This window comes from Mustelus asterias, chromosome 1 (assembly GCF_964213995.1).
Source record: "Mustelus asterias chromosome 1, sMusAst1.hap1.1, whole genome shotgun sequence".
Lineage (NCBI taxonomy): Eukaryota > Metazoa > Chordata > Chondrichthyes > Carcharhiniformes > Triakidae > Mustelus > Mustelus asterias.
The window spans coordinates 150,691,995-150,712,815 of NC_135801.1; the positions used below are offsets into that span (position 1 = coordinate 150,691,995).

Here is a 20,821-nt window from a genome sequence, read left to right on the forward strand (position 1 = left end):
GTCAACAACACCAACAAAAAGCAGCGGGAGGATGGAGGGAACCTTGCACCGTAGCCAACCCTGCTTCATGTGATGTCCGCACTCATGCACTTTCCAGCAGGGGTCACTGGATGTCAATCAGGACTGGAAATCCTGGCTGACATTGTTTTTCCCCTTCCAGCAGATGTTGGAATGTTTTATTGCTGTTTGACTCAGGGAACTGAGCACAGCCCAGGAATCTAACGGGCCACCCCTGTGCTAGCCCCGCACTGGGGTTAGTACATTCACACGGCGATTCTTCAGGGAAGGCCTATATGTTCGCTGTATATATCTACAAGACGCATCGCCAATGTAGAGATCCTGCAAAACAGGATGTATTACCCTGGTTAAACTGTCACAACACACTCCGATTTTGTTACGAAAATCACGCCAAAATATGTTTAATCTACACACACACATACGCATCTATGAAAGCAAACTAATCCAAAGACATTTGTATAGATTTCCCATCAAGTCAGGACCACATCCTCGAACACATCTGGCAGCATTATTTGCATCAATAGTTACGCCCTGTCTTTATACTCCCTACATATTTATTTATGTGTCCGACTGTGTTTAATGTACACGCCTCAATGCAAATACAAACTCAGCATAAGCTGCTCGTATTAATTACTCAGGCAGCAGTGAAACCTGTTGCGTAATGGGTTTTTTAAAATGCTCTGTTTTGGTGGCCGCGAGTTGTGTTTTTTTTAATGTTTAACATACATGTGATCCGTGGAACAAATTAAAAATAAAACCTCCAGCCACGGTTATTTTGCAGTGGGGGCTCTCTCTGGCCATACCACTCTTTCCTTTGCGGCGTTGGTTACTGTCAAAGAAAGCCATCTGCTTTCTCTATTTATGAACTGTCTGGATGTTTGATGTTTAAATATCTCAGCCTCCTGCACCCAGCGATCTGGCACTTTGTAACTTGCCACCACACCCAATGCTCTCGTTGGTGTAAGTTTCCCATATGCTGAGATCAATAAGTCTTGGAGCTGTCACAATACGGTGACTTCCCCACGCTCCCCTCCGCCCCGAGCACCCACCTTCTCTCTCCATGTAGACATGTCCATTATCAGCCTTCCTGATCTCCAATCTGAGGGACTGACTATCTATGGACAATTTAGAATGAGGGTCCAACATTAAGGGTGCTCGTTTCCATCCTTGCCGTAGGTTGTTGTCCCATCACTTTAAACAAAATCGTGGGGGCGGTGGGGAGATGATTGGGAGTGGGATAGGGAGGGGGGGGGGGGTGGTGCTTGTGTTTACTTTCCCCCGTTTTTTTCACATTTAAACGAGTCTAGAAGCAGACAGAAATGGAGTGCTCGATGCTTCTGATTGTCTCGTTCCGCTACTTGCCAAGTTTACATCGGGCAACTATCTCCTCCAGAAAAGGGGCAATCCGCTGAATTGACCAAAGCAAAACGAATAGAACAAGAAATAAAAGTGTACATTTAATATGTGCGGATCCCAGGGACAGCTGAGGTTTCCTGTACAGTTGGATTGAGGAGGGATGTGTCCAGGCTGGTGGTGGGAGCGGGGCGTCAATGCATTCTCTCTCCCCCCACCCCCCCAACTCCCTGTGTTAGACTCCTGTCTCTTCTATTTATCAACAAATTGACGTCTATTTAGCAAATGGGAGCAGAGGTCTGGCTCTGTCAGACCAGGTTACGCAAGCGCCCCAGCGCTTTCCAGCCACTTGTTGCAATCCGAGGGTGATATTTAATGGTTGGCAGTAAATATGCGAGTGTGATATGTGCATATCTCTACGTTTGGATGTATGTTGCACGCTGTGAGAGGAACGCAGTAAGTCCCCAGCGGGATTGGATCGGGAATATCGAAATCCAAAAGGCAAATCTGGACGGTCCGGAGCGAATTACTCATGTGGATTCTGAACGAGGAAAGTAAAACATAGCAAGAAACACGCACACACACACAAAAGATAGATCATGGTTGACAACGCGAGTATAGTGGCCAAAGCAACACTGGTGAGGGTGCTTTTTTTTTAAAAAAATCATTTGTATGTAATATATACATTTTCTCTCCCCCTCTCTTTCTCTGGTCTCAGATCGCCCGGAGGCGTAACTCGGCAGCTCTCTCTCCCTCTCTCTCTCTGTAAATATTTTAATCAGGTTTGGCGGTGGGGGGAAGCGATTTTTACAGAGATAAAGTGTTACTAAACAGGAGTCGTGACAGGATCTGCAACCCGTCAAAGGAGAGAGAAGACAGAGAGAGAGCAAGAAAATGAAAGGGGAGATTGTTTAATCTGGGAAAAGAACAAGCGATTGGATTTTGGCAGAATATATATATATATATATATGCACAGATAGAGATAAAACAGGAGGCAGGACTTGAGGGAAATAAGTACAAAAACCCGATCGACAGATAAAGGACGGGGCTTGGTCCGTGTGTTGAACTTTGTTTCTCACGAAGGTAAATTGTACATTCTTAAAAGACAAAAAAAGGTCAGCGACGATAAACCGTTGAAACTTGTGATCAGAGATCGCTGTGAGAGAGAGAGGAAGAGAGATGAAAAGTGTGGAAATGGTCGGCAGCGAGTTGAATAAATGAATGAATGAATGAAAGAGAGGGGAAGTGCACGTTTGCCCCTGAATCATTACCCCCCCCCCCCCAAAAAAAACCCTGGTACACGTTAAAAACAAGTTTTGGAGGGATCCAAACCAATCCAACCCTTATTCGTTTTAATTTTTAAAAAAGCAGGAGGTGATTAAGTTATAGGAAATAAACTAAATGTAACATGGAGGGCTGGGTCGGGGGGGGTGGGGGGACACGCTATGTCTTTTGAGTATTTGAAAACGATCGCAACAGCTTTGCCGAGGCTATGCCTGGTGGTTGCCAAAGGATCACCGAGGGAAATCTAGCTGTTTGGTAGGAGTTTTTTTTAAAATAGAAAGATACTTCCTGTAGCCGGGGAAGAGACGGGAGTCCCAGTGTAACCCATTCTGGGATTCGCAGATAGGACTTTCCACTTACAAATGAGGATTTGTATCCTGTAATTTATTAGCGAGACACTTTTGGTCTGTAGTTTCTGCGGAGCTAACCTGGAAGTGTATTTTTATTGGGGGTGGAGAGGGGGGGGGGGGGTGGTGGGAAAGGTTGCAATATGCCGGAGTCACTGTTTCTGAAAACACTGTTTAATGAGGCGCCGCACAATAGGAGCAGGTATTATTTAATTGAGTTTATGATGAAGAGTATTTTCGGTACAGCGTTGCGTGCCAGCGAATAACAGTTAAAACAGACGGAATTGTTTTCCATCAAATTATTGGGTGCCTTTTTTTTAACCCCCCCCCCCCTCCTCTTTCCTACCCCAAAATGGATAAACTTTTTTTTAGCCAGAAGAAATCACAGCGATAACGATTCGGAATCGATTACCCCGCGAGTTATGTTGAGAGAATGAATTGGTCTTATTACAGGGTTGGATTGTAGAGTGATCTGCATGCAATCTTTTCGGCAACTAAGATTGAGCTATATGAATATGTGTATGTGTGTGTAAGAAGCGGCGATTCGTTTATTTTTCCCAGAAAAGGTGCATATTAAACTGGCATTAAATGTTTGCGGGTTTTTGAAAGTGTATTTTTGGAACAACTCTTGAGATTTTAGTTTCTAATCTCTGAGATAAATGAAATGGAGTTCTGCCATTCTGATAAGTTAACTATCCAATAAAGTTCACTTAATTTCCTTTGAGTGTGTTGCAGTTTGGATTTAAAAGAAAACACTGGGGTTTGTGTAAATTGTTGTTAAAAGCAGGTCGCGGGCGAAGTTTGGTGAAAGTTGTCTGCATGACTTTTTTTTGTTGTTTCCCTTTCATTTGTACCAGCACCAGGGCTTAGCAGCCTCTAATGGACTCAGTCTGATCTCTTCTGGAAGTGCACACTACCAGGCTCCTCAGGGCATGAAGCTGGAAGCGGTGATGGAAAACCTGCAGAGGCAACAGCAGGCCAGGCTGGAGCTGGAGGAGAGGCAGAGGAAAGAGAGGGAGAGAGATGTGATACGAGCTGGAGGTGACAGCCAGCAGCAGCAACAGCAGCAACAAGCCATGACCGCAGCCGTCCACCAGCAACTGGCAGCAGCCCAGCAAGCGGCCGCCCTGGCAGCGGTCCGAGCCGCGGCGATGGCCGGCTTGGGAGACGCCGGACTCGGGTCGAGCGGGGCCCATCGGCCGCTGATCGCAGCGCCGCGCCGCCGCGTCCCCTCCGCCGTCTCTGATTCCGAGGAGGAGGAAGAGGAGTTGCAGCGCGACCCGGAGCCCGTGCTGGACGAGGGGGGAGAGGAGAGGGACGAAGAAGAGGAGGAGGAGGAGGAGGAAGACGAGGAGGAGGAGGAGGAGGAGGAAAGCATGGAGGACAGTCAGATCCACCGCGCTTCCGGGGTGCCAGCCCCCGGGCAGACTCTCAAAGGGACCCCGGTGCAGTTCTCCAGGTTCGGGCAACACCACTACCCCCTCCCCGGCCAGTCTCACTCTCCAGTCGGGATCCCCCAGCAATCGCAGTCCCAGCAGCAGGAGTGGACCTACGAGGAACAGTTCAAACAGGTAGGCGAACTCCACTTTAAGCTGTGTTGTGACCTTGTTGTAGTTCCCTCCTCATTGCAAGGGGTACCGAGCATCCACTTCAGCTAGGCACTTCCTGGGACGTGACTCGCTGCTCGGATGTGTTTGTATTGGACCATTGCAGCTAGCAGGGACCTATATACCACCATTCTGAGTTTATGTTGTGTTTTATTGTGGGTGAACACATCCAGTAGGCGAATGTCCAAGTTTGTACTTTTTGCGGTATGTTTGAAACAAGTGGGACATCCTAATGTTGGAGGATTTAGTTTTAAAGTGGTGTTTCCTCAATTGAAAAAGCTGGGCAAATGTTGACATATAGATATAACAATTTAAGTTTGTACATTAATTGCACTTATAGACTGGGAGTACAGACTAATGGCTTTAAACTGTCGGCCGTTTGTGCTGTATATCATATTACTTTATACTGAAGAAAATCAAAGGTAAAATGTCTGTATCATGTAATTTGCAACAGGTAGTTTCCCTTTATTTCATGTTACCCTTCACTTTAACCGGTTTATACCACTGATTAGATTAAACCTCTCCATACTCAAGACAGTGCCTAAAGAATGTTATGCCCCCTCATAAGCTCATTGTCAAATGCTAAACATTTTTCACTGAAAAGTCAAATTACATCATAGTTAATCGTCTGTCTTTGACTTTTTGTCATAGATGTTCATAGTGCACATTACAAAAACATTCCCTTCCTGGTCTGTGCCACCGTGTTGATCAAGTGTGAGATCTGTGGCAGTAAGAATATGCAATTTCTACCATGACAGTTCCAATGTTATTTGTAGCAACTTCACATTCAATTTTTTTAACACTTTCCCCTCTGCACATTAGAACAGTAATCAGTGTGTTCTTCTTTTGCTAATGCTCAGGGGAGAGGGGATGTTACACACTTAATGTTAAAACAAATCATTTGACTTTATGACACATAAAATTCAGATTATCTGAAAATGATATCCCAAATTCAATCCTGAGTTCAGCCAAGAACGTCAAGGGCCACTTCTGACCAAATCTGGAGGAAGTCACTCCTATATCCATTGTTATGGCATTACAGTGAAAGTGTGAATTCACAAGACAGCCTGTGTCAATTTGTTGAGGCTTTCTTGATGGCCCAGCAAATTCATTCAGAATATCTGAGCTAGACAGACCAAGAAGGCTCCAGGTCTTTGCCAAATTTGTTCATCTCAGTTATTGTGCAGTTCAACGTGGTACATTATTTTCAGCATCCCTGAGCTAAGAAAGGAAGTATTGGCCAGGAATCCAAGAAATTGATGATGGAGTTATACATATGTGCACATTGTACAAGGGCGGGGAATAGGCTGTGATGCGTTACTCAGCCAAATAGACTGCCAACAGTGTCAATGCTTACACATAAATATGAGCAACTTGAATGCAGTGCCAGAGAGTGGTGATATCTGTGGAATTCTTGTACAATGAAGAATCATCATTTACAGAGGAGGAGGGGGAGAGATGGCAGAAACAAAAGCATTGTTTTTTTAAAAAGCAAACAAATGTATTTTCTCAATTTTAATCTTGCAATTATGAATTTTATTCAGCATCTTTAACAAAATGTTTCATGTTGTGGACAAATCCAAGTTAGTTTAATGCTACATCACATAAAGCCTGTGCCTGGATTCTTGTTTGTAGTCTGTAAACCATGTTGAATGACATTGTATCCTAATATGATGGAATGAGTTCAAGCAGACCTTAGTGCTCTATTTGCAACATTTTGGTCCATGCAGTACAGTCCAGTGAGCTGGCATATGCTAACCTTTCAGGTGTACGCTGAAGCCCATATGTTTGCAACCTGAATGTGTATGAATATGTATATGTATACTGTTGTGTGTAGGATTTTGTGATGCCCTGATTCCTTTGCATTTCTGCATGTTCAGTCCTATTTTATACCTGAGTATAGCTAGATGCTACCTTTGTTCTTCTGTGTACACCACGGCTTTACTGTAATTTGTGACAATTTTCTGATGATTCTGCTACTTCCACACAATACATATTGCCCAGTAAGTTAGCCACCTGTAAACATAGCCATGCTCATTAAAAATAGTAGTGTGATCGAGTAACTCAATTACATGGGCCTATATGCCGAATATCAAAAAACGTTTGCATGCCAAGTAATGACACCCCAACCTATTAAGTGTGATCGCTGAGAAAACAGAGCAGTTCCAACAGGTCACAAGTAGTGGTTAGTCATGTCAGAAGCAAAATGTGGATGTTGGAAATCTGAAATTAAAAAAAGAAGAAAATGCTAGAAATACTCAGAAGGTCTGTGCAGAGAGAAACATAATTAACATTTCAGGTCAGTGACTTTTCATCAGATTGCAGTTCGTTGCATACTTCTCTATTCTCTCGCCCGTATATATTAGTGAAACAGATACACTTCAGTAACTTTCATGTGTACTTATTATCAGCTAATGTGAATGCAGCTAACTTACAAGGGATTTATTGCATAAAGAACAGTAAGGTTAAATTAAGAACAATTGCTATGCATTTTTTTTGCGGTTTGTGACAACAGTGCAGATCAGTGTAGGAGCAAGACTAGATGGGAGAAGAGATGATTTCAAATGAATTTCAAATGAGAATTTCCTTTGATTAATCCATTCAATTCTAGGTATTTTGTAAAAATATATCTCACTTGTAGGAAAGTGTTAGCCCATCACATCTGCAAACATGATACATAGTCGTACTTGTGAAATCCCTGCTCTTTTATTCAAATTTGCTTTAATTCATCTTTGGGTCTATTTTTATATATCCCAACTTGTAATATACAATAGAAATTTTTATGACCTTGAAAATGTCTTCATTTGGATAAGACAAAGCAATAACACCATAATACTCATAAATGGATGCTGTGACAATTATACAAGTTGCCAGTGGCTACAGAGAACACAGACATGCTTGGGATTGCAAGAGTCCATTGAAAAATTGTGTACATCTAACAAAAGCAGCAGCCTGGCTCTGTGTCTGCTTATCAGACCTTCTGATATTAAGTCTTGCACACCAGAAAGTTCAAACTTTGATCCTCAGTCTGTACCATAGAATCATTTAAAGTTTTAAAGTTTATTTATTAGTCACAAGTAAGACTTACATTAGCACTGCAATGAAGTTACTGTGAAATTCTCCTAGTCACCACAGTCCAGTGCCTGTTCGGGTCAGTGCACCTAACCAGCATGTCACTCAGAATGTGGGAAGAAACCGGAGCACCCGGAGGAAACCCACGCAGACACGCGGAGAATGTGCAAACACCACACAGACAGTGACCCAAGCCGGGAATCAAACTCGGGTCCCTGGCGCTGTGAAGCAGCAGTGCTAACCACTGTGCTACCGTGCCACAATCCCTATAGTGTAATAGGAGGCCATTTGGCCTATCGAGCCTACACTGACAACAATCCTACCCAGGCCCTATCCCCGTAACCCCATGTATTTACGTTGCTAATTCCCCTGACACTAAAGGGCAACTTAACACAACCAATCCACCTAACCTAACCATGATAGCTGAAGTTAAAGTGCAGCAATTGGCTTTGGCCTCTGTGGCCTGGATAGGGTAGGGGGAAGAAATAGCCAGGGTTTCTGTTTGCGATCCAGTGACCCATGCTGAAAAATAATTAGACATCAGATCAGGAAAAAATTGGAATCGGCCTCAGTGCTTCCCCCACTACTGCCACCACATAAGCAAAATGATTGTTGACGCTGCAAAGAGTGATCCGTAAAGATGACAACTTGAACAAGGTATCTGAGGACGCTGAGCATCCTTGAGCTGTTGCTCAGCATAAGTGAGAGCCTTCAGCACAACAGGGGTGAAAGCTAGATAAAATAACACTCGGTAAACAAAACGATATCCACTTTACCTCGCACGTCTCAAAGCTGAGTGCCAGGGATTTGATGGGGATGGTGCAGGTTAAAGAAACCCAATACAAAAATTTACATAGATATGCATTTGAATTAATTTGTGGTTGCCCATTTCACCTTTTATATTACTAGGCAAAGAAAGGATGGACGACTAAGGCTGTTAACCAAAGCTATCAAAAAATGGTTTCCAGCAGTGTGGAGCTTTCCCATCTGCTTCTAATTTGCAAAGTACCAGGTATCAATTATAGGCTGAGCTTAATTTGACGTGGAAAATGGAAGCACTAACAATCTCTGATCATTAGGATTATTTTGCAATACTTTTCTTCCTGACCTCTCCTTAGTATGCATTGTTCATCAGGCTCATTTGGAATTGCTTAGGACTACATGTGAACTGTTGCTCAAAAGTGAGTATAGCTGAGGTAATTGTTAACAGAAGTTTGGCTTTTATACACATGTATCTGCTCCTTGTACTGGAAACAAGATTTTACATACAGCGTTGGGTGTTGGGTCTGCAGAGTACAAGATAAGGACTATTTGTAAATTACACATTGTAAGTAATTGACCCAAAGAGACCAAAAAAGGAAGTGGATTGACTGTATTGTATTCATTCTCTTTTGATTGGGCAACACAATTAATCAAAGAATCCCTACAGTGCAGAAGGAGGCCATTTGGCCCATCAAATCTTCACTGAATTAGAAATATCAGTCTATATATATTTAACAAAATTGCAAATTCTGGATTGAAGTCAATCACATTGATTGGGGTAGCCCAGTGTCGCTGTATTTTGGCTCGGTGATTTTATTCTCCTACATTTTGCCCCTCCTCTACTGAAAGTACTGAATTTGATGGATCATTCTCCATAAATTCCAGTTTCCTTATGTTGCCTTGCCTAAGTCACCATTTTTATTGTGTGAACCTTAACAGTGCATGTTGGTTAACTAATTGACTGTGTGGGTATAGAGGATAGAGGTTAACTGAGAGAATGTAAGCAGCTCCAAACCTAGACTTCTCCAATATCCAAATACATTAAATAAAAAACAACAAAGGTGTAATTTCTGGAAACGATGAAATGATCGTGCTGAGAGGACATTTCCCATCAGAGGGAAATCAATTACGGGGGCAGCATAATTTCAGAAAAAAAGAGTCTCCCATTTAAGGCAGAGATCAGGAGAAATTTTCTCTCTGAGCGTTATTAATCTTAACAATTCTTTACCTCTGCCTCAATCACAATTCTGGAAATCATGAATTATGAGGGGCATGGACAGTGTGGATAGGGAGCAGCTGTTCTCCTTTATTGAAGGGTCAGTCACGCGGCGACACAAGTTCAAGGTGAAGTGGGAGAAGGTTTGGGGGGGACATGAGGAAACATCTTTTTACCCAGAGGGTGATGACAGTCTGGAATGCGCTGCCTGGGAGGGTCGTAGAGGCGGGATGCCTCATATCCTTCAAAAAGTACCTGGATGAGCACTTGGCACGTCATAACATTCAAGGCAATGGGCCAAGTGCTGGTAAATGGGATTAGGTAGGTGGTGGGGGGGGGGGGGGGGGGGGGGGGGGCTGGTGTTTCTCACATGTTGGTGCAGACCCGATGGGCAGAAGGGCTTCTCCTGCACTGTATGATTCTGTGAAAAGCAGAAAAACCCCAAAACCTCACAGCATGTTACTCGGCTTCTGTCAACAGGACAGACAAGCTGCACAGATCTGAGTGAGCTGCTGCTTGTTTGTAGCTTCCTCTGTTTTTGGTCACTGGATAGTGTTTAGAAATAGAGGTCCTGTGGCTGATATTTCCTCTCCCTAGCCCGGGGTCGCTGTGACCCATTGTGACTCTCAAACGGACGCCCAACTGAGCAAAATGAATTCCAAACCCTTTCTACACCATGCAGTGCAGAGTCTGTGAGCTATTAAAGTGCACTTGAATAAGCTAACTGTGTCTGATTCAAACAGGGTAAAATGACACAGAGATGTTGTCACAAAGGCATTATGTTACATTAATTTTAAGAGTGGATGCGTCACCCACAGAGTGAATACTGCTTGAGATCATAGCTGCATTTTAATCACTTCACCATTGGTGGTCGTGCCTTCAGTTGTCTAGGACCTAAATTCTGGAATTTCATCCCCAAACCTCTCCACCTCTCTCTCCTCTTTTAAGATTTAAAGTTTATTTATTAATGTCACAAGTAAGCTTACATTAACACTGCATTGAAGTGACTGTGAAAATCCCCAAGTCGCCGAACTCCGGCGTCAGTTTGGGTACACTGAGGGGGAATTTAACATGGCCAGTGCACCAAACCGGCACATCTTTCGGACTGTGGGAGGAAACCGGAGCACCCAGAGGTAACCCACGCAGACACGGGGAGATGGGCAAACTCCGCACAGACTGTGATCCAAGCCGGGAACCGAACCTGGGTCCCTGGTGCTGTGAGGCAGCAGTGCTAACCACTGTGCAGCAAGACACTCCTTAAAACCTACTTCTTTGACAAAGTTTTTGGTCATCCTCCCTAATGGATCCTTATGTGGGGCTTGGTGTCATTTCATTATGTTAGTGCAACTTTATGAATATAAATTGTTGTGAGAAATAACATAAGCAAAAGGAGCATGAGGAGTCTATTCAGCCCCTCAAACCTGCTCTGCCATTTAATACAATCATAGCTGATTTGATAGTGGTCTCAACAGCACTTTACTGCCAGCTCCCTTAACTCCTGAGTCCCTTGTAAATTAAAACTCTATCCAATTCAGCACTTATTATATTCATTGACCCAGCCTCCATTGATTTGATTTAGTTTGATTTATTATTGTCATATGTATTAGTATACAGTGAAAATTGTTTCTTGCATGCTATACAAACAAAGCGTACCGTACATAGAGAAGGAAAGGAGAGAGAATGCAGAACTAGCTCGGGTAAATGCAAGGGGTTATGGGGATAGGGGCTGGGTCGAATTGTGGTCGGTGCAGATTCGATGGGCCAAATGGCCTTCTGCACTGTAGGATTCTGTGATTCTATGCTTCAATGTAGTGTTTCAGTCATAGTTAAGGTGCAGAGAAAGATCAACTTAATGCGAGGTAGGTCCATTCTAAAGTCTGATGGCAGCAGGGAAGAAGCTGTTCTTGAGCCGGTAGGTACGTGCCCTCAGACTTTTGTATCTTTTTCCTGCTGGATGAAAGTGGATGAGAGTATGTCTGGTATGCATGGGGTCCTTGATTACGCTGGCTGCTTTTCTGAGGCAGAGGGAAGTGTAGACAGAGTCAATGGATGGGCGGCTGGTTTGCATGATAGGCTGGGCTTCGTTCACGACCCATTGAGTTCCTTGCAGTCTTGGACAGAACAGGAGCCATACCAAGCTGTGATACAACCGGAAAGAATGCTTTCTATGGTGCATCTGTAAAAGTTGGTGAGAGTCATCGTGGAAATGCCAAATTTCCTTAGTCTTCTGAGAAAGTAGAGGTTTTGGTGGGTTTTCTTAACTACAGTGTTGGCATGGGGTACCAGAACAGGTTGTTGGTGATCTGGACACCTAAAAGATTGAAGTTCTCAACCATTTCCACTTTGTCCTCATTGATGTAGACAGGGGCATGTCCTCCACTACGCTTCCCAAAGTCAATGACTATCTCCTTCATTTTGTTGACATTGAGGAAGAGATTATTGTCGTCACACCAGTTCACCAGATTCTCTATCTCTTTCCTGTACTCCGTCTCGCCATTGTTTGAGATCCGACCCACTATGGTGGTGTCATTAGCAAACTTAAAAATCAAGTAGGAGGGGATTTGACCACACAGTCAGAGGTGTATAAGGAGTATAATAAGGGGTGGAAGACACCGTGGGGCACCGTGTTGAGGATGATTGTGGTGGAGGTGTTGTTGCTTATCCTTACTGATTGCTCTTTGAGATAGAAAATTGCTAAGATTAATAACACTCTGAGAGAGGAAATTTCTCCTGATCTGTGTCTTAAATGGGAAACTTCTTATAGTATCATAGAATCATCCAGTGCACCAACTCATGAGAAACACCTGACCTCCCACCTATCCCATTTACTAGCATTTGGCCTATAACCTTGAATGTTACGACGTGCCAAGTGCTCATCCAAGTACTTGCTATAAGATGTGAAGCAATGTGCCTCTATCACCCTTCCAGGCAGCGCATTCCAGACCGTCACCACCCTCTGGGTAAAAAGGGTTTTCCTCACATCCCCCCTATTCCTCCTGCCCCTCACCTTGAACCTGTGTCCCCATGTGACTGTCCCTTCAACTAAGGGGAACAGCTGCTCCTTATCCACTCTGTCCAAGCCCCTCATAATCTTGTGCACGTCGATCAGGTTGCCCCTCAGTTTTCTCTGTTCCAACAAGCGTATCCAACCTCTCTTCATAACTTAAATGTTCCATCCCAGGGAGTATCCTGGTGAATCTCCTCTGCACCCCATTCAGTGCAATTACATTCTTCCGATAATGTGGCAACCAGAACTACACACAGTACTCTAGCTGTGGCCTCACCAAAGTCGTGTACAACTCCAACATGATTTCCCTGCTTTTGTAATCTGTGCCTCGATTGATAAAGGCAAGCATCCCATATGCCTTTTTCACCACCCTATTTACATGTCCTTCTGCCTTCAGTGACCTATGGACAAACACACCAAGGTCCCTTTGTTCCACAGAATCTCCTCATGTTATGCTGTTCATTGTCAAATTACTCCTTCCAAAATGTATCACCTCACACTTTTCAGGGTTAAATTCCATCTGCCACCTGTCTACCGATTTGACCATTCCATTTATATCTTCTTGTAGCCCAAGACACTCAATTTCACCAGTCACTAAAGCAGCCTTCTGACTTTCATAACTTTTCTGAAATCCATATGAACTACATCAACTGCACTAGCCTCATCTACACACCTGGTCACCTCCTCAAAAAATTCAATCAAATTTATTAGGCATGATCTCCCTCTGCCGAAGCCATGCTGACTACCCCTGAACAAGCTTTGTCTCTCCAAGTGCCAGAATTTTCTCCAATAGTTTCCTTACCACTGAGGTGAGACTCACTCACTGGACTGTAGTTCCCTGGCTTAACTCTAAAGCTCTTCAACTCCTTATTCTGAAAATGTGCTCCCCAGTACTTGATTGCCGAATGGAGGGAAATGTTCTCTCAGCAACTACCTTGTCATCCCCCTCAGAATCTTATACATTTCAGGAAGATCACATCTCATTCTTCTAAACTCTGGTGTGTATAGGTCCAGCCTATTCATATATCTTGTTATGAATGCTATATGCATTCCCATGAAAAAACCCCAGCTGTCTGTATTCCCTTGGCAGAACATCATCCTTAGTCCTATCTATGTCATTAGTACCCACATGGGTAAACACAACTGGACTTTTCCCCTCCCACTCCAAGTTCCTCTCTAGCTTCTGGGAGATGCTGTCTTCCCTGCTGGCATACGGCAAGCAGTACAGTCTTCAGGACTCATGCTCATTGTTGTATATAACAGTATCAATGCCCTGAAATGTGAAGTCCCCAACTACTGCTATATTCCTTTCCACTCCCCCAACTTGAATGACACCAAACCACGGCGTTGCGGGCCAGTTTTCCCCTCTTCCCAGGAGTCCCTGCTCTTGTCCACATAAGTGGCACAAACCTCGTTACCTGTTGGACAGCTGCAAGGGATGAGGCTCCTCCAGCGTCACCTTCTGGATCCCCATACCTGTCCCTGACCACAGGCTATCTAATGTCAGTGGTGTGACTGCTTCCTGGAACAAAGTGCCCCGGTAACATTGCCCGTCCCTGATGCACCACAGGATTCAAAGTTCCAACTCCGAGCTAAAGTTCCACAAGCTGCTGAGAATTACTGCTGATGTGGTTGCTGTGGATCACACCAGATCCCACATGTTACAGCAGCATCACATCATCTACGTCTATTTTATGCTGTTCAACTAATTAGTGTTCCATATTTTAAAATATTATCCAACGATTATTTGTTGGTGTATTAAGTAGTTTAGCCATTTAAGCTACCAGTTTAAATCAGTGCTTAAATCTCCTCCGCCACAGTTTAAACTACTGTCCCAGTTCAAAGAAACAAAATTATGGATGGGATTTTACGGCCTTGCTAATCCCGCAACCGTAAAGATCAACGGACCTTCCCATTGTCCGCCCCTCACCCGCTCTGATACCCATGTCGGGCGGGGTGGTAAAATTCCGGCCTATAAATCTCACCAACTTAGCTGCTGTCCTAATTAATGCCTCAAGACCACAGCTTTCAGGTCTCACTGTCTCTCACTATCCCTCTCAGACCGTTCCTTGTCTTGTAAAAGTCCCGAATAACACCTCCTCCTTCAGTATATGAATTTCCTCATTCAACAAATTTCTGAGTTAAGTCCTCTATCTATGCCCATTTTGAGCAAGAGACCATGACCTCCACCCCAGAAGCCTATATCCGAGGTTACCCACAGACCACGATCAGTAAGGATAGGCAACAGCACCTCCTCCACGATCATCCTCAACACCAGTGCCCCAAGGCTGTGTCCTCAGCCCTGGCACGGTGGCACAGTGGTTAGCACTGCTGCCTCACAGCTCCAGGGACCGGGGTTCGATTCCTGGCTTGGGTCACTGTCTGTGTGGAGTTTGCACTTTCTCCCCGTGTCTGTGTGGGTTTCCTCTGGGTGTTCTGGTTTCCTCTCACAGTCTGAAAGACATGCTGGTTAGGTGCATTGACCCGAACAGGCACCGGAGTGTGGTGACTAGGGGATTTCAGAGTAACTTCGTTGCAGTGTTATTGTAAGCCTTACTTGTGACTAATAAATCAGCTTTAAAAACACTTTTAACGATACTCCTTATACACCTATGACTGTGTGGCCAAATTCCCCTCCAACTCGATTTTCAAGTTTGCTGATGACACCACCGTAGTGGGTCAGATCTCAAACAATGATGAGACAGAGTACAGGAATGAGATAGAGAATCTAGTGAACTGGTGCAACGACAATAATCTCTCCCTCAATGTCAACAGAATGAAGCAGATAGTCATTGACTTCAGGAAGTGTAGTGTAGACATGCCCCTTTCTACATCAACGGGGATGAAGTGGAAATGGTCAAGAACTTCAAATTCCTCAGTGACCAGATCACCAACAACCTGTCCTGGTCCCTTCACACCAATGCTATAGTTAAGGAAGCCCACCAATGCTGCTACGTTCTCAGGAGGCTGAAGAAAATTAGCATGTCCGCTACAACTCTCACCAACCTTTATAGATGCACCATAGAAAGCACTCTTTCTGGTTGCATCAAAGTTGGTATGGCTCCTGCTCTGTCCAAGACCGCAAGAAACTACAAAAGGTCATGAACAAATCCCAGTCCATCACGCAAACCAGCCTCCCATCCATTGACTCTGTCTGCACTTCCCGCTGCCTCAGAAAAGCAGCCAGCATAATCAAGGACCCCATGCACACCGGACATTCTCTCTTCCACCTTCTTCCGTTGGGAAAAAGATACAAAAGTCTGAGATCACGCACCAACCGCCTCAAGAACAGTTTCTTCCCAGCTGCCATCAGACGTTTGAATGGCCCTATCTTGTATTAAGTTGATTTTTCTCTACACCCTAGCTATGACTGTAATACTATACTCTGCACGCTCTCCTTTCCTTCTCTATGAATGGTATGCTTTGTCTGTTTAGTGCGTAAGAAACAATACTTTTCACTGTTTGCTAAAACATGTGGCAATAATAAATCAAATTAAAAAATCAAATCAAATCAAATCAAGAATTGAAGCTGTGCTGCATTGAGTTGGCCTCCTTGCTACTCCCTCCGAATGGGAGATACAACAACTGCAATACCTACTGGGTTGAAACACTTCAGCAAGGCCCTTCTCTTCATTGCTTCACTACTGGAGAAGTATCCTTTAATTACTTTCGACAAAAGTTGGCATAAAACTCAAAAAGAAAATGGATAATAAGAATATTGGATTAAATTGGGGCATGACTCCAACAGTGTGCTGTTTAAATGAAAGCTGCTCCGAGGCCACAGCTACAAGTTCACATTTGTTCTGAATTTAGGCTGAGTCCAATGCTTTCCAGGCTGACCCCACCCCCCTTCCTTTCTCCATCACCCATAAATATCAGCTCATTCTGTTAGCGTTACCCTATCCCACTCCAAGCTCTGCTTATCCATCGGCACGAACGCTGCTGATCTGCCATCATTTCTGTCTGATTTCAGGGAAGTAATGGTAGGGAACTGCGATTGAAGCTTCTTATTCTCCAGCTGAGTCCAGTGCCACTGACATCCGGTTTTGGGGCTGAGTATCAGGATGCGTACGACCAATGAAGATTTTCTTTTCAGTCATATATGAAGCCCCAGCAACCAGAAAGTGGCCCTAAATGGTGACTCCTAGGCAACTGTGCACATGCAGGCTTGAATGTGTCCAGTTATATATCTGTCAGTGGTGAATCAGTGATTACATTCAATTCGACCAGCCGTCTATGGCAATGTTGCAGAACCAATTTAGAAAGCAGTTGTGCAATATATTGTGAGAAAGATTAATCTAGCTCTGATGAATGTTCAATCAGAGTAATCTAACTTAGTTCTGAATGCTGGTGTAAACATATTTGAGAAGTAACAAGCAGATTTATTTGGTTTCATTCAGCTAACTGATTTTTTTAATTAGATGTTTTTAACATTTTTATTTAGCACTCTGTTTAATTCTAGGAATTCAATTCTAGAATTCCACATCAATTCTAGGAAAGCAGCAGACTTAACCAAATCTGTCTTGACTAGGCTTTGTTTTCTTACCGGATTCTACTTTGGGGTTTAAACACGTAACTAGTTCCTTGTGATCACATAACTAAAAATTACAATGAAATTGTAGTGCCACGTTTTTGATTTGATTTGATTTATTGTCAAATGTATTAGTATACAGTGAAAAGTATTGTTCTTTGAATGGCATCAAGATAGATAAGTCGCCGGGTCCGGATGGGATGTACCCCAGGTTACTGTGGGAGGCGAGGGAAGAGATTGCAGAGCCTCTGGCGATGATCTTTGCGTCGTTGACGGAGACGGAAGAGGTGCCGGAGGATTGGAGGATTGCGGATGTGGTTCCTATTTTCAAGAAGGGGAATAGGGATAGCCCAGGAAATTACCGACCGGTGAGTCTAACCTCAGTGGTTGGTAAGCTGATGGAGAAGATCCTGAGGGACAGGATTTATGAGCATTTAGAGAGGTTTAGTATGCTCAAGAATACGCAGCACGGCTTTGTCAAAGGCAGATTGTGCCTTACGAGCCTGGTGGAGTTCTTCGAAAATGTGACTAAACACATTGACGAAGGGAAAGCAGTAGATGTGGTTTATATGGATTTTAGCCAGGCGTTCGATAAGGACCCCCATGCAAGGCTTCTAGAAAAAGTGAGAGGGCATGGGATACAAGGTGGATCCAGAACTGGCTTGCCCAAAGGAGGCAAAGAATGTGTATAAATGGGTCTTTTTCTAAATGGAGGTCGGTCACCAGTGGTGTGCCCCTGGGATCTGTTCTGGGACCCTTGCTCTTTGTCATTTTCTTAAATGACCTGGATGAAGAAGTGGCGGGATGGGTTGGTAGGTTTGCCGATGACTCGAAGGTTGGTGGGGTTGTGGATAGTCTGGAGGGATGTCAGAAGTTACAGAGGGACATAGATAGGATGCAAGACTGGGCGGAGAAGTGGCAGATGGACTTCAACCCAGATAAATGCGTAGTGGTCTATTTTAGCAGGTCAAATGGGATGAAGGAGTACAATATTAAGGGAAAGACTCCTAGTACTGTAGAGGATTAGAAGGACCTTGGGGTCCGGGTCCATAAGACTCTGAAATCGGCCCCGCAGGCGGAGGAGGTGGTTAAGAAGGCGTATGGTGTGCTGGCCTTTATCAATTGAGGGATTGAGTTTAGGAGTCCAGGGATAATGATGCAGCTATATAAGACCCTCGTCAGACCCCATTTGGAGTACTGTGCTCAGTTCTGGTCGCCTCATTACAGGAAGGATGTGGAAATGATTGAAAGGGTGCAGAGGAGATTTACAAGGATGTTGCCTGGATTGAGTGGCATGCCTTATGAGAATAGGCTGAGGGAGCTCGGTCTTTTCTCCTTGGAGAGACGAAGGATGAGAGGAGACCTAATAGAGGTGTATAAGATGTTGAGAGGCATAGATTGGGCGGACTCTCAGAGGCTTTTTCCCAGGGTGGAAACGTCTGCTACGAGAGGACACAGGTTTAAGGTGCTGGGGGGTAGGTACAGGGGAGATGTTAGGGGTAAGTTTTTCACACAGAGGGTGGTGGGCGAGTGGAATTGGCTGCCGTCAGTGGTGGTGGAGGCAAACTCAATAGGGTCTTTTAAGAGACTCCTGGATGAGTACATGGGACTTTATAGGATGGAGGGTTATAGGTAGGCCTAGAAGGTAGGGATATGTTCAGCACAACTTGTGGGGCCGAAGGGCCTGTTTGTGCTGTAGTTTTTCTATGTTTCTATGTACTATACAGACAAAGCAAACCGTTCAGAGAGAAGGAAATGAGAGAGTGTAGAATGTAATGTTACAGTAATATCTAGGATGTAGAGAAAGATCAACTTAATGCGAAGTAGGTCCATTCAAAAGTCTGATGGCAGCAGGGAAGAAGCTGTTCTTGAGTCGGTTGGTACGTGGCCTCAGACGTTTGCATCTTTTTCTCGATGGAAGAAGGTGGAGGAGAATATGTCCAGTGTGTATGGGGTCCTTAATTATGCTGGCTGCTTTTACGAGGCAGTGGAAGTATAGACAGAGTCGATGGATTGGAGTTTGGTTTGCGTGATGGATTGGGCTACATTCACGATCTTTTGTAGTTTCTTGCGGTCTTGGGCAGAGCAGGATTCTATGTTGGATCTGTAAAAGTTGGTGAGAGTCACAGCTGATATGCCAAATTTCCTTAGTCTTCTGAGAAGGTAGAGGCATTGGTGGGCTTTCTTAACTATAGCGTTGGTGTGGAGGGGCCAGAACAGTTTGTTGGTGTTCTGAACAAGTAAAAACTTAAAGCTTTCGACCATTTCTACTTCATCTCTGTTGATATAGACAGGGGCATGTTGCCCACTATGCTTCCTGAAGTTGATGACAATCTCCTTTGTTTCGTTGACATTGAGGGAGAGATTATTGTCGTCACACTAGTTCACCAGATTCTTTATCTCATTCCTGTACTCTGTCTCATCATAGTTTGACCCACTACGGTGGTGTCATCAGCAAACTTGAAAATTGAATTGGAGGGGAATTTGGCCACACAGTCATAAGTGTGTATGGAATATAGTAGGGGGCTGAGAACACAGCCTTGTGAGGCACTGGTGTTGAGGACGATTGTGGAGGAGGTGTTGCCTATCCTTACATTTCTGCATGTGATTGATACTGCTGTCAGCCTTAGTTCAGGGATCTGCTGCAATTTTACCATCTCTACCATTTCATTAAATCCCTACAGTGAAGAAGGGGGCCATTTGGCCCATCGAGTCTGCACCGACCACAGTCCCACCCAGGTCATATCCCCTTAACCCCATGTATTTACCCTGTGAATCTCCCTAACACTATGGGGCAATTTATCATGGCCAATCAACCTAACCCACACATCTTTGGACTGTGGGAGGAAAACAGAGCACTCAGAGGAAACCCACACAGACACGGGGAGAACATGCAAACTCCACACAGACAGTGACCTGGCACTATGAGGCAGCAGTGCGAACCACTGTGCCACTGTCTCTCAAATATCTCTGTCTGACAGTGAAAAAGAAATAGAAAAGGATAAAATGGAGAGAGTGAGATCAGAGAGAAGGAACAAAAGCTATGGTTGGATAGATTAGTGTGGGGCACCAAAGACAGGGTGATTGATTGAGGTGGAGGGTCTAAAGGTTTGGTTATGGAAATGTTGTGATACGAACAGAAAGAACATGGTCAAAGATGGGGGTAACAAGAATCAAAGCTGGGTGCTTTTTTGTTAGATAGCACAGCAGTATCAAAATGGAGAGAGTTACTAATATTGTTCTACAGAGCAAGAGTTTAATGGCCTAAGAGTGGTCTCCAATGATGGAATGGAAGACGTGGTGGCAAGGAGAAGCCCAGTGTTAATGCCAATGAATTGTACCTTTGGCCACCTGAGATTGGAAATGATTGCTTAGATTGGGTGGGATGAGGCCCTAATAAGATTTGAAGGTTAGGGTGAGATTGCAAAATCATCTTGCTGACATATGGGTAGCCGTGGAGCTTGGGGAAGATTGGAACAATAAGGGTTGCGGTAGTATGCAGTGGGGCACATGGGATGTGATATTTTGAATGAGTTGAAGCTTGTGGAGGGGACCCGGCTTGTGGAGCATGAGAAAAGTTAAATTTTGAGACAATAAAGATGTGGATTTTTATTTCAGTGGCAG

At 44.3% G+C, this 20,821-nt stretch overlaps 1 protein-coding gene across 1 annotated transcript in view; it reads left to right on the top strand.

Annotated features, from left to right (window-relative positions):
- The first annotated feature begins 1,742 nt into the window (after positions 1 to 1,742).
- The window catches only part of LOC144511619 (AT-rich interactive domain-containing protein 3A-like), a 468,398-nt gene continuing 449,319 nt past the window's right edge, over positions 1,743 to 20,821 (top strand). Inside the window, exons 1-2 of the mRNA XM_078241915.1 lie at positions 1,743 to 2,009; positions 3,860 to 4,573. Coding sequence (XP_078098041.1) covers positions 1,971 to 2,009; positions 3,860 to 4,573 — 753 coding nt within the window. The 5' untranslated portion in view covers positions 1,743 to 1,970. The remainder of the gene's footprint in view (positions 2,010 to 3,859; positions 4,574 to 20,821) is intronic.